Source organism: Phalaenopsis equestris, unplaced genomic scaffold (genome assembly GCF_001263595.1).
Source record: "Phalaenopsis equestris unplaced genomic scaffold, ASM126359v1 Scaffold000600, whole genome shotgun sequence".
NCBI classification, from domain to species: Eukaryota; Viridiplantae; Streptophyta; class Magnoliopsida; order Asparagales; family Orchidaceae; genus Phalaenopsis; species Phalaenopsis equestris.
The window spans coordinates 491671-507218 of NW_018165040.1; the positions used below are offsets into that span (position 1 = coordinate 491671).

Here is a 15548-nt window from a genome sequence, read left to right on the forward strand (position 1 = left end):
TAAATGATATATATATATATATATGTTTAATTATTAAATATACATATGAATTAAGTGGTAATGCATGTATGTATATCTTCCTTGAGTTTTTATTTTATTTTTGTGGGCACCGATTGAATGGGAGACCAAGACGATCGCCTGACCGGCCTCCTCAGCACTTTGGCTTGCTGTGATTTGAAGGAAATGAAAATAATAATAGTAAGTTTTAATCTTTAGTTGCCGAATTAACTAATTTAATTAAATAAAATAACAGTTTTTATAATTTTGTTCTATCAGCATCAAGTTCAAGATGTAACTAAGCATGGGAAAAGTTTTTACCTCCAAAATCTTAAATAAATTAGATGACTTTTACAATTTCATCCCAAAACTTCTTAAGATTTAAAAATCTCACCAAATTTATTTCATAAAACTATGCTTATTTATAACAACACAATACTGTCAATACCTTCACAGGCTATAAAACAAAGATATTGAACAAAGTTCTGAATTTGGCTCCAAGCAAGATCATCATACAGTACTTTAGAATTGAATCTATTTACATAAAACTTTAGTAAATGTATAATAGAACGAAATGAAGGCATAATTTCATAACTTCATAGTCATCAGCTTCAGGCTGGCAATATCTCCTAGCTGAAGAAAATTACATTGAAAATTATAAAATTATGTGCTGTTTGAAGATTTACACGAGTATATGATAGATTTACCTTAGTTTAATGGCTGGTTGTTGCCCGTAAGTAGATTTGCTTGAAGAAAGCTTCGAGAATCAAATGGAGGCATGGCTTCATACTCATTTCTTGTTGAGGGCAACATTCTCATTTGCTGCTGCTGCTGCTGCTGCTGCTGCTGCTGTAGTCTTTCATTTTCAGCAATCTGAATCATCTTGCAGCAAAATAAAGAATTTTTCATTTATTGCTATGTATAATTTAATGTATCGATACCGATTCAGTCATAAGCTTGAAATCAAGAAAAATGTTGTAAAACATAAAATAGACCTTATTTCGAAGGTACATGTTATCATTTTGCAGCTCCATCTCCTGCAAAGCAGAAACAAACACATTTCAGATTCAGAAGCTGCTGCTTCTAGCATTCTTCATTTTCTAGATTTCATTATTCTAAAAAATAATTTTTAACTAATCATGAGACGTTCCCCATCCAAATTCTTTAAGTCGGAGCTTTTGTTAAGAATTTTAGGGCAAAGAAGAATATGAATCGACATAAATCCTGAAGAAAACAAAGAGATTTAACGAAGTTCGGCAAAAATGTCTACGTCCTCGGAAGCAGCGCGGCGACTTTTCTTCAATTCAGAAAAAGAATACATAATACAATAGGTAGGGCTACAAACAAGCATATATATATAACTGTGGAGTACAATATGTAATTACAAAATTATCCCTGCACCACTTCGCTTGCGAGCTTCGCTTTGCTGGCTCACACCGTTCCGCTCCAGCATCTATCCCTCATCTGGTATATGAGGCATACCTAATAGTTTTGTATTCTTTTCAGTTGTTATCTTGTTAGCCACTGTAATTCTGAGTTGTGGGAGTGGCACCTCGAGAATAAGTACAACTTTGTACATCAGAGCATACGAAATAGACTATGTCAAAAGTTTTGTACTATGTTCTATAGTCTTTCCCAAAACTTCTAGCAACTGTTCGTGCTACTGTTTCTTATTATCATCTAGTGTCTTCTTCTATATATTCTATTAATCTTTTGCAAAATGCTTTTTTCTTAAAAAAAAAAAAAAAAAAAAAAAAAACCAAAAAACTCGGGGTGGATATAATGCTTCTTTTTGTTACCTTTTTATGCATGTACTCGATCTCAGCGTACAGCAACTCATTCTGATACAAACAAGAACATTTAAACATTATTTTTTTACTAAGCTGAATACATTAATTTTTCTAAAAAACAAGGAGCTAACCTTTCTAGATCTTATTTTGTTTATGGCTTTCTCCAGTCTAGCTTCCAGTTGTTTAAGTTCCCTTAAATTCATGGTGCTCAGAGCCTCCCCCATCAAATTTCTGCAGAAATTAATGGATTCTTTAACACATGCAGTTTATAGATGGAGAATAAAGAAGTGGACTTTACGTGTTTATTACCTGTTGGAGGTCTGTAAATCAGTGATTTGCTGAAGAAGTTTTGAGGCTTCATGCTGGTAATACTGTCAGGTCAAACAATAATTCTATGATAATGCATTGATCGTAAAAATAATGTGTTGGATTGGTAAATAAATGATAATGCATTAATCGTAAAAATAATTTTATTAACTTGTTGATGATACATACTTTCTTACAAAAATCTAGTTTGATCAAATTTTTATGAATGTAATCATCTAAGTGGTCTCTATGTTTTGAATATTCTAATAAAACAAGTATTATTATTATTATTATTATTATTATTTCAATAGCATTTTCTCTTTAAAAGTTCATTTATTTGATAAATCTTTTTTTTTTGTTGTTAAGATCTTTTTTTAGCAAACCTTTTTCTAATTAGTTTTCATGGAACATGTACTTCAAGCCTTTGAAAGCTAGAGTCCCTACAAAAATTAATGTTACTCATAATTTTTTTAAATGAAATTTAGATTGATATTGCACAAAGATACCCATGGAAAAATGTGATATTTGAGAGAGCCCAAGATTCTACTTTCATTATCATTTGTTTTGTCATAATATTCAAATTAGAAAAAATTAGGCCAAAAAAGACTGCCAATCAGAACAATCTAATAATAATAATAACAATAATAATAAATAATAATAAATAAAAACCATAACAATCTAATTATACCACTCTAGCTAACTCTGCATTACTGCAGATAAATGCAATACCTAAGTCCAAATCAAAATAGAGGCTTCCTTACTCTCTTTATTTAAGATTTCTAATAACTTAATTAATCCTTCCTTTAACATTAAAAATGTAGGGTACATTACTTAAGTTGAATTAAGTCTCTCACTAGACTTCAAGATGTTTTTTAAAATCATCAAAATTTGAATTTGATTATTTGTTTTTTTTTTTTATTGATGGTCACTGGCATTTAATTGCTTGTTATTTTTTCTACAATTTATTTGAAAAGCAACTCTACCATTCGAGTAGTTCACTTATCAATTCAGCAAAGTCAAGAGAACCTCACTATGGCTTATTATCAATCTCCAAATACTAATTTCTCTTTGAAGGTTATTCCACTTCCTCTTTCCACTCCTGAACATGTCTATAACACATATGCTATCACATTTGCTATTGTAACTTGTAATGCTACAACAATATTTAAGTCAATTCATCTCTTAGTAGCTTTAGATACATTTGAAGATTAGCCATCTTAGTGTGACCTAGAGCAGGTGACCTCTGCCACTTTGAGTAATTGATCTAATAAAAAAGTTCTGATAGAGGAATCTCAATTCTACTCTCCTAATATTAGAATTGGTTGTAACAAGATTAAGAAAAAAAAAGTTCATGTTAAAGGGCTCATCTTGCTAGATTTTTCTCCATATTATTTCTATTCTATGAAGCATCTAAAAGAAAATTAGAGTATTGATGGATATGCCTTTCTCATTTTTTTTCTTTTACTTAGCCTTTTCTAGCCTCCTTTTGTAATTATCATTTATATTAACTATAATTATTTTTCTTTTTAGAAAATAGAAAACTTCTCATATCATTTTTATTCAAACATGCATACATTTTATGTTTGCATTCTATTTTAGCATATGGTTTTGATTGTTTTTCTCTACATGCTTTTAATATCTCTTGCGATTTTCTTCTACTATTATGAAACCTTATTCTTTTTTTATGTCAACAATAAAAATTAAAAAGAAAATAACCTAATAGGTTAATGTGGGAAAATGGTAGAAGATAATAAACCAACAGCTAAATTGAAGAAGAGATTAGATTGTAGAAAAGATTATGGAGCAAAATGATTATATTAGAGAGCTCTTAAAATAAATAGTTATATAAAAAATGTTGTAAAATATAGTGAAAAGTTAACATAAAGAAAATATAGACTTGTGTAAGTTGAGCAGTAGAAAAAGTTAACAAAATATAAATAGAATTGAAAACGTATGAAACAAGGGAGACACAAATTTTGCAAATCAAATTTGAAAAGAGAAAGGTGCAAATCAAATTTGAAAATATTTTTATAATAAAGTATGCTAAAGTTCAATTAGAATATCTTCAAATGAGACACAAATTTTGCTTACGAGTTATCCAACCATTATTTCATTTAAAATACTTCTTGATCCTTCCTTCTTAAGTTTCTTTTGTCCCATTCTCTTTTTTCTACTTGTTTCCTCGAAAGAAGATATAATAGCTATAACTAATAAGATCAAATTGTTGGCATCACGTTTTGATGTCGCAAGTGTGAGATGTCCACTCGAATGCTACATGGCTATATTTCACTCACTAGCTGTCTCCCGTAATCCAAGACATCCTTTAGGACCTCTTGGTACGTGTTTTGAGCATGAAACTAGTATTGGTACCGATTCAGCCTTACCAGGGAGAGCTCACTGTTGGGTGATGATAATTATGACACGAGGCACATTTATGTTCATTTTATTGTTAAAGACTATGCTCATCCATTCGGAGCCTTTCGTGGTCAAGGTTTGTCACATAACCCTCCCACGCATATTTCGAAAAAATTAAGGTTCAGACTGATACACTCACGCGCTAGTCAGGGATACCCATAGGCACTAAAATCCCTGATTCAAAACCTCTAAAATATTTATTTTTTAATTTATGAGGTCATATTTTAGTGATATGTGGTTTCTCGTAGCTTCCAAATTAGTAAAAACCTTTCAACAGACGTCCAAACTTAACATTAGGATTTGGACCATATCGATCGTACTATGTCATGACCAGTGATTTTTATCTAATACGATGCATCCAGATGTTCATTTGAATGCTTGAAGGGCATTTTTCATCTACAAATATCCTTTGATGGTCCGTGGATTAATAAAAGCCACCCGCACAAAATCCTGCTCAAAGAAGGCTAAAATAAATTTTTTAGGGCTCACCGGGCGAATATGCGCCTAGGCGCCCATTCTGGTGCTTATATGCCCAATTTAGGTGCTTAGGCACCCAAGATGCTGCTCCACAAGATTCTACGGAGCATGGGGCGCATATGCGTTCCTATGCGCCCAAAACCATGCTCCAATATATATGTATGTACAAAATTATGTATATATGTATGTATGTATGTATGTATGTATGTATGTATGTACATATGAGCCCAAAATTACATTCATATATACATACATTCATGTATATATGTATGTATGTATGAATGAATGTGTGTATGTGTGTATGTATGTATGTATGTATATATGTATGTATGAATATGTGTGTGTGTGTAGAAGAATATAATACATAAGCATGCAATTAATGGAGCTCTAAATATCCATGAAGGAATTTAATATTACAATTTGTCAAGTTCTTCTAAAATTCTTCAAATAATATTTTAAATAAGAAATTAAGAAATTAAACATAACCAAATTTATGACTTTACATATTAAAAAATCACACCTCTGAATTTGTTTGATTGGTTGATCCTGTGTTGGAATTATCAGTGCTAGCCTTCTTGTATCTTTCAATAGTTCCCTTCACACTATGCCAAAAAAAAAATCAGTAGAAAGTAGTGAGTGTTATGTTTGAACTTAAGCAATTACAAGAGGTTCAATCACTTGGCATTGAGTACAATAAAATAGAAATAAAAATTATTCTTAAAGCAATAAAATAACTGAGATAATGTTTGTGAGATGGCTAACTCAACAACATGACTATTATAATTATTGCCATCAACTTTATTTCAAAATTTATGATCTATATAACCATATAAAATTGCTGCAATCAACTGTAAATAAGTCGTGTATATCATGGATTGGGCTTCGCTTGGCTATATTATAAATTGTTTGTGTTGAGTCTAGCTCAAGCCAATTAAGCTCTCACAATTATGGTTACGCTTGTCATATTTAATTTTTTTAATGATTGTACAAGACTAATACATATATGTTAGAATTAATGATTATATATTTAGGGCTAGTTAAAAAACAAGCAAGAAATTATTAACAAATAATTTTACAAATGGAATCAAATAAGCAATCAAACAATTTTATTATCTAACTAGTTTACACCAATTAAATAAGATATGATATAAGTTGCAACTAAGCTTTCATGTGATTAAATAATAGAAATAAAAATGAAAAAAAAAAATTGCATCAAGTAAATATTTTCATTAATACTATTTTATAATAGGTTACTCTTAAATATATAAATAAAGTTATATTTAATATGATTTTATTTAAATGATATACTACATTGGATATGAGCTTTTATCAAGTTTATAATAAAACATCTAGCAAGTTACTTATCAAACAACAAATAAATATGTTAATAAAAGATATCTTACAAAGTGTTTCTAAGACTTGGTAATTGTTAAAATAATTCTTTTAAGAAAATAAATAAATGTGCAAATGGCTAATCAAATATATATTATTAGAACTTTTTAATGGTTAAAATAGTTTTTTTTTTATGTTAAAAACTAAAACATAGTAACAAAAAATAATGAAAATTATTTTTTTAATGTTCCCTAAGACTTGCTAAATTATCAAAGTCTTTTATTCATTTAATTTTAATTTCTTAATCTATTAAAATTCTTTCAAATTTAAATATATCTCAAACACTAATGAATTCATGTCCGCCTTTTCAAATCATACTGGCAAATGATTCTAAAATATAACTGCATTATCTTTAGCAAACTTCAATGTATCTATCAATTGCTCTTCAAAAACAAAACTAAGAAAGACATCGCACTTACTCGTAACATAGTGGTTGAGGGTATAGTTTCCCGCTGTGAGGTCGTGGATTCGAATTGCGCATTTTCTCTCCTTTCACGAAAAAAAATAGAGGATGACACATAAAGGCTAGAGATTTCTTGAGTGGACCTCCAATGATATTCTTTTCAAATTGTTCCATATAATTTTGTTTCAATTATGTGTGATCTTTCCCAATATGATGATACCGTTTATTGTTTGAGAAAACTAAGATAAGCATGGTTTAATTGGGATTTATTTATAGGACTAAGAGTATAAATTTATTAGATAAAAATTAAATGATGAGATTAATTTTATAAGATATTGTTATTGAATTTAATAGAAATGTTATATTAAATTAGGTAAGAAGCATTAATTATAAAGGACTTTCTCTAAAATCATATGTTTTATGAGAACAAAAGTTTGAGTTTAATTGTGGTTTATTTAAGAATCATGAGAATAGTTAAGAATAAAGCATCCACGGGACAACATGTATCATTCATAATCTTTATAACATTGATATAACTTGTCCCAATACTAGCTAATGTGATAGAGAATCTTAAAGTGACTTAACATTTTTATTTAATGTAAAATTTAATGAAAATAATTTGATTTTATTGGTATATCATTAAGGTATAAACTTTGATAAATTATGGTGTTAATAGTACTTATACTCTTAATAATTTTCTTTTCATGACTTTGTTGATCGATTTTAATTTAACGCTATAGATCTACAAATAACTCTTAGTGTATATAATAATGTCGGTAGCCTTCACTTTGGAGCCTAATTTTTCTTTCTGATGACTATATATAATTTTTTCATTTAATGTCATTTTCAAAGTTAGAGTGATAATATTATGATTGATTTCTATAATTTGAAATTTTTAGTGCTCGTAGCTACTTGCGTTGTTTAAACTTCTAGATCGCTATTTGAATGTTATTCCTAAATATATTTAATAGGGTAGTATGATTGGATGACTCACTTTGACTCTAGTATCAATGGTGTCTTTGCTCTTTTGATTATTTTTATTTTCTTCATTTGGATGTTTATACAAAACCTTCTAGAGTATTTTTATATTTAATTTTTTTTTTTTTAATTTTATATATTGTATGTTGATAGACTTATATATATATATATATATTTGCTTCTATTTAATGAATAAAAATATCATATAAGTAAATTATTTTTCATATTACTGAAAAGTAGAAAGGTACAAGACAACGATCTCAAAGAACCTTCCTCATAATAACTTATAATCTACTCTTAGAACTTAATAAACATTGAAAGAGAATCTTTATAAATACGCTTTAAATGCTTCTCCTTCATTTTAGGAAATTTTAAAAAGTACAAGGAGTTCTTAATGATCTTTTAATTAGCAATAAGTTATTCAATAAAAAGCATGACAAGATTAACAATGGTGTGAATAGTCTTAATAAAGAGAGAATAAAATTGAGTACAAGCTTGATTTTTAATTTTAATCGTTCAAGATGAACTAGTAGAGGAGCACATTAAAAGCCTATTGAATGTGCATAATAGTTTTGTAGTGATTCTTATAATTGTAAGAATCAAGCGAGCCATCATACCGGTATATCGTAGGCAATTTGAACCTCACTAAAATGAGATGCAAGAGAAGAAAAGTTGGTTAAACATGAAAAATTTTAAAACTATGATGAAAAGACAAATGACATTTATTATGGAAACTCTTTTGAACAAGATATTAAATTTCATCTCTTATAACATCGTGAGTTTTACCAAAAAGATGGGTTGAGCCATGTTTAATAATACTGCTAGAACTTGATGTTTTGGTCGAACAACACATCAATGGTAGGTTAAACTGATAATGTCAAGAAGATCTTAGTGAATTTGTGGTAGAAGTGAAACTCCAACATGATGATGAGAAGTTATGTTGATTTTATGTTAGATATAAGTTATCATATTGTAAAAATATATATTATTGGATAGATTCTTAAAAAAGCTAAAGAATTTGAGCTTTTTTTTTCGTTCATGTTAGGCCTGCACAACCTTTGCTTGTTGGAATATACTGTCCTTAATTAAAGAATTAGTTGTTAGCGATTAGACAAGCATTCATAAAAAGCTAAGAAAAGGTTCTCACAATGAGCACCAAATTATTGCATGTTAAGAATTTAAGATGCTATTGTGAGAATTTTAAGTCATAATTTTGCATAACAATCTTTCACCCACAATGATAAACAAGTGAAGGAATACAATAAATACTTGAGATTTTACATGAAAATCCTAAGAAAAACTATAGCCTAGTGCAACCCTACATAAAATGATCCACTGTACAAATAAAATTAGATAGTTCCTCTATTCTTCATAATTATAGAAGATGAGATTATAAACTATTGTAAAAATACTTGACCTCCTATAATTATAATAAATCTAATTGTATTAATGACAGTTAAATGATGTTAGCTAGGCAATGATGGTCTGATCATATTAGTCAAGCAATGGTTGTCAAAAGTTTGATGTTGAATAAATGGACATTGACGGATAGGTGGCAGTAATTAGATATGCAATTGATCAAGTGATAGTAGGGATTAATGATATAATCAGTGCAAATAGTCGGCAGAGCTCTAGAATTTTTCAGATCTTCAAGATCTCTCAAAACATAAGTCCAATTAGTTATTTTCAGGTGAAGAATGTAGTTATATATATAATTTTTAACAATGAAATTTAGAAAAATTTATCCAAAATTCTAAAATATTTTATCAAACAAGTCATATTGATTTGAACGTAAACCTTTCTTCCAACATTTAAGTGCTTTATTGACCTTTGATTAGAGTGAACATGTGCTCATTGGTTTCTCCCTTCAAGAAATTGATTGGATCATAAGTATAAAAAATTTAGAGATTATTTGACCACTCATTTAATGACATGTAATTTTTAACGCTAATTCAACTGCTTGGTTTAAGTTTATTTGAACTCAAATTAGATCACTTTTTTGTCATTAAGTGTGCATTGTTAAGATATTTTGTTCTATAAATTAGTTGGATTTTGAAACCAGATGTTTTCGAATTTAATTTTTAATTTTAAAAATTAAAAATTATATTTGACATGCCACCAATGAATTTCCATCATCTGATATGAATCTCGAGCTATTTTGTTTAGCAAGAAACGTTCAAAATTTGATCAAAAGTCATCCAAAATTCTGATTTTAGCAAGTTGTAGCCAAACTGATTGGCTTGATGAGACAGACTCAACAGAAATAAAAGTAATCCAATCGTCAAATTAATAAATCCTGAACCATGTCATCAAAACTACTTTCAAGAGCTTTATGAGCATAATGCAAAGTCAAATGAATTTCAAATCTATCATGCTTATAGTCAAGTCAAGCGTCTCAATGAGATGAATCCAACGAGCCCAATATTGCTCAATTTTAACATTATTAAGACACTTAAATGCTTATTGAACGTCATCCAATCGAGATAATCTCTTTGGGTCATCCAATCAGAGTGGTCAATATTCATTCCTTATTTGTAACATGGACTCTATAAATAGAGACCAACTCCAACTAACACCGCCCGCCAACTTTGATTGTTGTTGTATCCAACAGCCAACTCCGGACACCGCCTCCAGCTAACTCCAACCACCATATTTCAGCCACATTGACCAACATCGACCGCCACTTGCTCGTTGCAGCAAATTAAACCCTAATGAAATCACAATGTAAGTTGTGAAATTTCAGCATGCTTTGTGGAATGGTGAAGCACCTCACAGACTGTGTAACAACTCATTTTTAATATATATATATAGTGTAATGACGTCTCTTACGGACGGCGTAACAATACACCCTAAATATGGTATAATTATGCCTCTAGAAGACAGTGTAAATACACACTCCAAATATTATGCAATGACACTCCCCAATGGCAATGTATTAATGCACCCAAAATACAATATAATGATGTCTCTTGAAGATGTTGTAACAATGTACCCTAAAGACTGTCACTTTCTCCAAACTCTCAAAGCTTTTGTCTTGCAGCTCCCGACTCCAGCCCTCACGGAGGCCTACTAAAATCATCACAACTCACCACTACGGCATAGGTGACTAACTACAGACTCTGTATTCCAGAACTCTTGCGGTTCTCGACTCTGTCCCCTACGAATTATGGTTGTAATCGCAGTTCACTGTTATAAATGACATATGTGACCAACTAATGCCTACATGACTCACATCATGTTCAGCTCTCGACTCCGACCCCTGCAGCCTACAGACGTCTTCATCGCAACTCACCACTACAAGTTATATGGCCAACTACAACCTATGTGACCCACAACTCACACAACCCACAATAACTAGTCTCTATAGCCTAACGACATTATCGCAACTCTCGCCACGACGGCCTAGTGACCAACTACAGCCTACATGGATTATAACTTCAGCATCTTCCTAATATGTCTCTCGAGGACAACTAATTCTTCTGATGCAACTGACTTCCATGTTCCGCACAGCCAACTACTATTATGGTTGATCAACTATGACATATAAGACAAGCTAAAGCTACGACCACTGTCTATAACAATCATAATGGACTGTTACCTTCATGACAATCAATTATGATCCTTACAACCTACAATCTCCTAGAACTACATTCACAATAGCTAGACTACAGTTATTATCATTGAACTACTATTATATATTTACAATTATAATATATGTATCTCCATCTTACCAAATTCAAGAGAAGTGTGAACATGTGTACTCATCATGCATAGTGAATTATTTCGACTGTGCTAGGCCCCGTGATTTTTTCCCCTTTCCACGATTTTCCACGTTTATAAAAATCAAGCGGTCTCCTCCTGCATGCTCACTTCTCTTTAATTACATGAGTTTTTGTTGGGTTCAATTCAAAACTAATAGCTCATTCATTACTCTACCACCGCGAACATTCTGTCACGCGTCAATATTAAAATTAGTATTTGATTGGTTGAATCTTTTGATGATTTATCAATATATTTATGTATATATGAGATGTTAAAGTAAGATATATATTAATCTGTAATTTTGGATAAGCTTGACATGTATTTATATGTTCTTGTAATGCCCTCTTCTCTCTTTTTCACAAGGACTACCCATGATTTTCTTACAAATTCCACATACAAACAACAGCTGCTGCTATCGTAAATGCATGCTTGCACCCAATACATGCAAATCGATTCCATTAGGCGAAAGAGAAGAAGTAAGACAAACAAAACTCTTACTAGTTGGAGTAAGATCTTAAGCAGAAGAGGACCAATCGAAAACAAAAAAAAACAATTTTACTTTTTCCATTTCTGTGACTAAAATAAATGAAATTTAAATGGCGGATTTACGTACAAACATACTGTAAAATTTGTATGCATATATTTGCATATTTAACATTTTTATTTTTATATTTACTTATATAAAATTCAAATATTTTGATCGCTTTCAAAATACCTAAAATACTCATTTATTTAAGCATATATTTTTGTTGATATTTAGAAGTGATTTATAAGAAAAAAAATATGAAAATAATCATGCCCAGATGCTAGATATGTAAATATATAAAAACTTAATGGTAAGTATTTGTGCTCCCCTTAATTAAAAAAGAACTAAGCATGTAAGTTCGGATTACTGTTTATTTCGAATTACTAACACATTCTAATCGTTTAACAAATTACTTTTCATCAAAACTCAATTTTTTTTTTTTCAGAAAGAGAAGAAGAAGAAAGCAGGATTAATAGACCTGTTATTGGCATACTCATAGAGTCGGCCGCGGCTGGAGAAGATGATGACGGCGACCTCTGCATCGCAGAGAACGGCGAGCTCGTAAGCCTTCTTTAGAAGACCATTACGACGCTTACAGAAGGTGACTTGCCTGTTAGTGGCGTTCTCTATCTTCTTGATGTCTATCTTACCCCTTCCCTTCGTGTTCCTCTCCATGACTCCTGCGTAAATCATGAAAAGTAAAGAATTTTTTTTTTTCAAAAAAAAAAAATCAATCTTTTGAGGTCAAAATCATACCTTTCGAAATAAAAATTCGAACTTGCTGAATCTACGATCGGAATTCTACTTCATGTTCTTCATTTGATCTCTCACTTCCGCCAGCTAGGGCACCTTCTCTCTCTTTCTACTTTGGGAGATGGCGAAATATATGAGCTCAGCCCGCCACGGCCAATGGTTTCAGAGATGATAGGTATGGGCTGTAGAGAGAGAGAGAGAGAGAGAGAGAGATTAGTGATGGGATTTGAATACGACGTAAGGTTAAGTTGCACTCAGGCTAATGAATCCAAAAGAAAAAGGAACAAAAAGGGATGGGGGGGGGGGGGGAGGGGGGAGGGTAAAGGCGGAAGGACCATGTCATTTTGATTTACCCTCTCACACTTGTTTTTGTTGGTTTTATTTTAGGGAAATTTACATATATGGCACATAATTTTAATGTATTTACATATCTCATATCTAAGCTTTCATATAAATATATTCATGAAATTAGTGAGTCTCACTTTAAGAAAATCTAAGTAATGTCATTTTTGATGTGATATTAAAGATTTGAGTTTTATGTGTTTAAATATGAAAGCTTAGGTGTGAGATACCTTTGTATTGTACTGAGATATATAATAGTTTAGGTAAAAATTTCTTGATGTAAAAGTATTTCTTATATATTTTTACAAGGAACTCGTTATGCAATTTATGTTTAGGCTTCTATCATGAATAGACATGGCCATGTTGACATAAATATGACATCATGAATGCGTAATGATAAATTATAAATAATATAGAGCCCTGATCGGTTTGGACAAGCAATGGAGTCATGAAGAGTACACACTCTTTTTCTAATGTGCCAAGGCATTATAAAGGTGACATTAAAAATAAAATTATTTTTAAGAAACTAAAATAGTACCTTAAATCAGATATATAAACTAATTTATTAACTTATAAACACTGTGATTAGTTGTAAATATTTAAAATTTTTAATATAAAATTCTTTTATACCCAATAGCAATATATATATATATATATATAATATATATATATATATCATAAATATCATCTTATCATTGATCAAACTTCTTACACAAATATAATAAATCATAATTCCAATATTACAATGAAAAAAATCATAATTAAAATACGTAATCAACATTTCGTTGATGTTATAATAAAAAAATATTTAAAAAGGTGTCCAAAAAATCTCAAATTCTTCATAAATAAATAAAACAAGCCAAATAATTTGTGCATCGACATGACACGAGAATAAAAGTTGTTACTCGTGATTTTCAACCTCATTATTTGACCATAAAACCCACAGTTTTCCTAATCAGCTGATTAAGTTTAGCATATAAGATTAATTAAGTTGTAATGAAGGTATTAATGATGCTCCAAAAGCATAAATTCTTGTTTAATTAGCTAAAGCCAAAGATTAGCTGCGACAAAACCATGCCAACACGAATAGCCAGCCATGACTAGTCATTGTATGATGCCAACCTCTTCTCCATCTCCAGTACCATCACGAGCTCTTTCATCTTCAACACGTAAGACTTGTCTTCTTGTTGTCTCCAACAAATAATAATTCATTTCCTTTATATATATATATATATATATATATGAACTGTGTCCCTGTGGTTGGAAGCATGCAGGAAAGTGGTTGTTTCCTGTTGTCTTCTTCAATTGGACATGCAAAATATGTGGATTGAAAGTTCATGGCCGGGCTTCGGTTGTCCTGCATGCGCTGCATCTGTGTGTTGTTAAAGCTGTAAATGGGGATTGGCCATGGCTGCCATGCTCGTTTACTTCTTGGCCCTGGTCAAGTTGGTTTTAGGTTTAGAACCTCGGGTTAGCTCAATTGATCCATTTATGTTGAGGTCATTAAGCTTAATTTATTTTAATCACACATTATGTTTTTGTAACTTTATGATTATTAATTCTCTTATTATTATTATTATTATTCTTAAAATTAAATGTGTTAAATTAATCTATGATTCAATTAATTTAATATTATTATATCTTTATTAAAAGCAAATAAGTAGAATTAAAGGTAGCTTCCTGGCACTTAAGATCAATATTAGAGAAGTATTTTAGAGGCCCAGCTAGGGATAACGCCAAGGAGGGGAGAGCCAAAAATGCTTCTAGGGTTTAAGCATCATCATAATCGCCCAAGAAGTGCATTTTATAGTGTGACTCACTTGCTTGAGTTTTAGTTAGGGCTCTAATCGAGCCAAGCCGAGCTAGAGTATATCAGAGTTTGGACTTGGCTTGATGCAATTATAAGTTGTTCTAGTTCGGCTTGAACTTACGTCGAGCTTTCATATATAGTTTAAGTTTGACTTGTTTAAAAGTTTATGTGTTTGAACTTGATTTATATTTTATTTATTTATAACAAATGAACAGAAATTCGAACCAGCTAATAAACGAGCTAAAAATTCAAACGAATATCAAGATTTTCATATAAAAAATGTAAATTTTACAAATCTAAATAAATAAAAAATTGAATAAATCATATAACTTGTATATGATATAAGCAAATAAAAACACTCACATGTTGTCATCTAGTGTCTATAATAGATATATTCTCACAAATATGAATTCTAATATAGAGCAAAAATATTGAAACAAGAGCAAAAAAAATTTAGAAGTATTAGTATTACAAAGAAACTCATAACTTAAAATTATTCATCAATTGTTGAAATAATAGAGAAAAATCAAACATAACAAAAAATGAACAAAAGTGATGTTTACTTTAAAATTTCATCAAGTTAATTTTTAAATAATT

At 30.4% G+C, this 15548-nt stretch overlaps 1 protein-coding gene across 2 annotated transcripts; it reads right to left on the reverse strand.

Moving 5' to 3' along the window:
* Positions 1-601: 601 nt before the first annotated feature.
* On the reverse strand, positions 602-12958 carry LOC110029636 (floral homeotic protein AGAMOUS-like). 2 transcript variants are annotated; one of them, XM_020732015.1, is made up of 9 exons: positions 12803-12958; positions 12525-12726; positions 5506-5587; positions 2097-2158; positions 1919-2018; positions 1797-1838; positions 993-1034; positions 705-870; positions 602-630 (listed from the first exon to the last, which is right to left on the reverse strand). In XM_020732015.1, exons 2-8 carry the CDS (start codon positions 12719-12721, stop codon positions 706-708), a joined length of 690 nt encoding a protein of 229 aa, XP_020587674.1. In that variant the 5' UTR covers positions 12722-12726; positions 12803-12958; the 3' UTR covers positions 602-630; position 705. The 2 variants fall into 2 exon arrangements, with proteins under 2 accessions (XP_020587674.1, XP_020587673.1); XM_020732014.1 differs by having other exon boundaries at positions 705-879.
* Positions 12959-15548: the final 2590 nt, after the last annotated feature.

What these genes read in the sequence shown, in the direction of transcription:
- LOC110029636 (XM_020732014.1), bottom strand. Translation starts at nt 12,721, where the DNA reads ATGGAGAGGAACACGAAGGGAAGGGGTAAGATAGACATCAAGAAGATA. An exon ending in CCAATCAAACAAATTCAGAG is followed by an intron (nt 2,159 to 5,505) that starts GTGTGATTTTTT and finishes TTGACCTGACAG; the next exon opens with TATTACCAGCATGAAGCCTC. An exon ending in TCGAGTACATGCATAAAAAG is followed by an intron (nt 1,035 to 1,796) that starts GTAACAAAAAGA and finishes TCTGCTTTGCAG; the next exon opens with GAGATGGAGCTGCAAAATGA.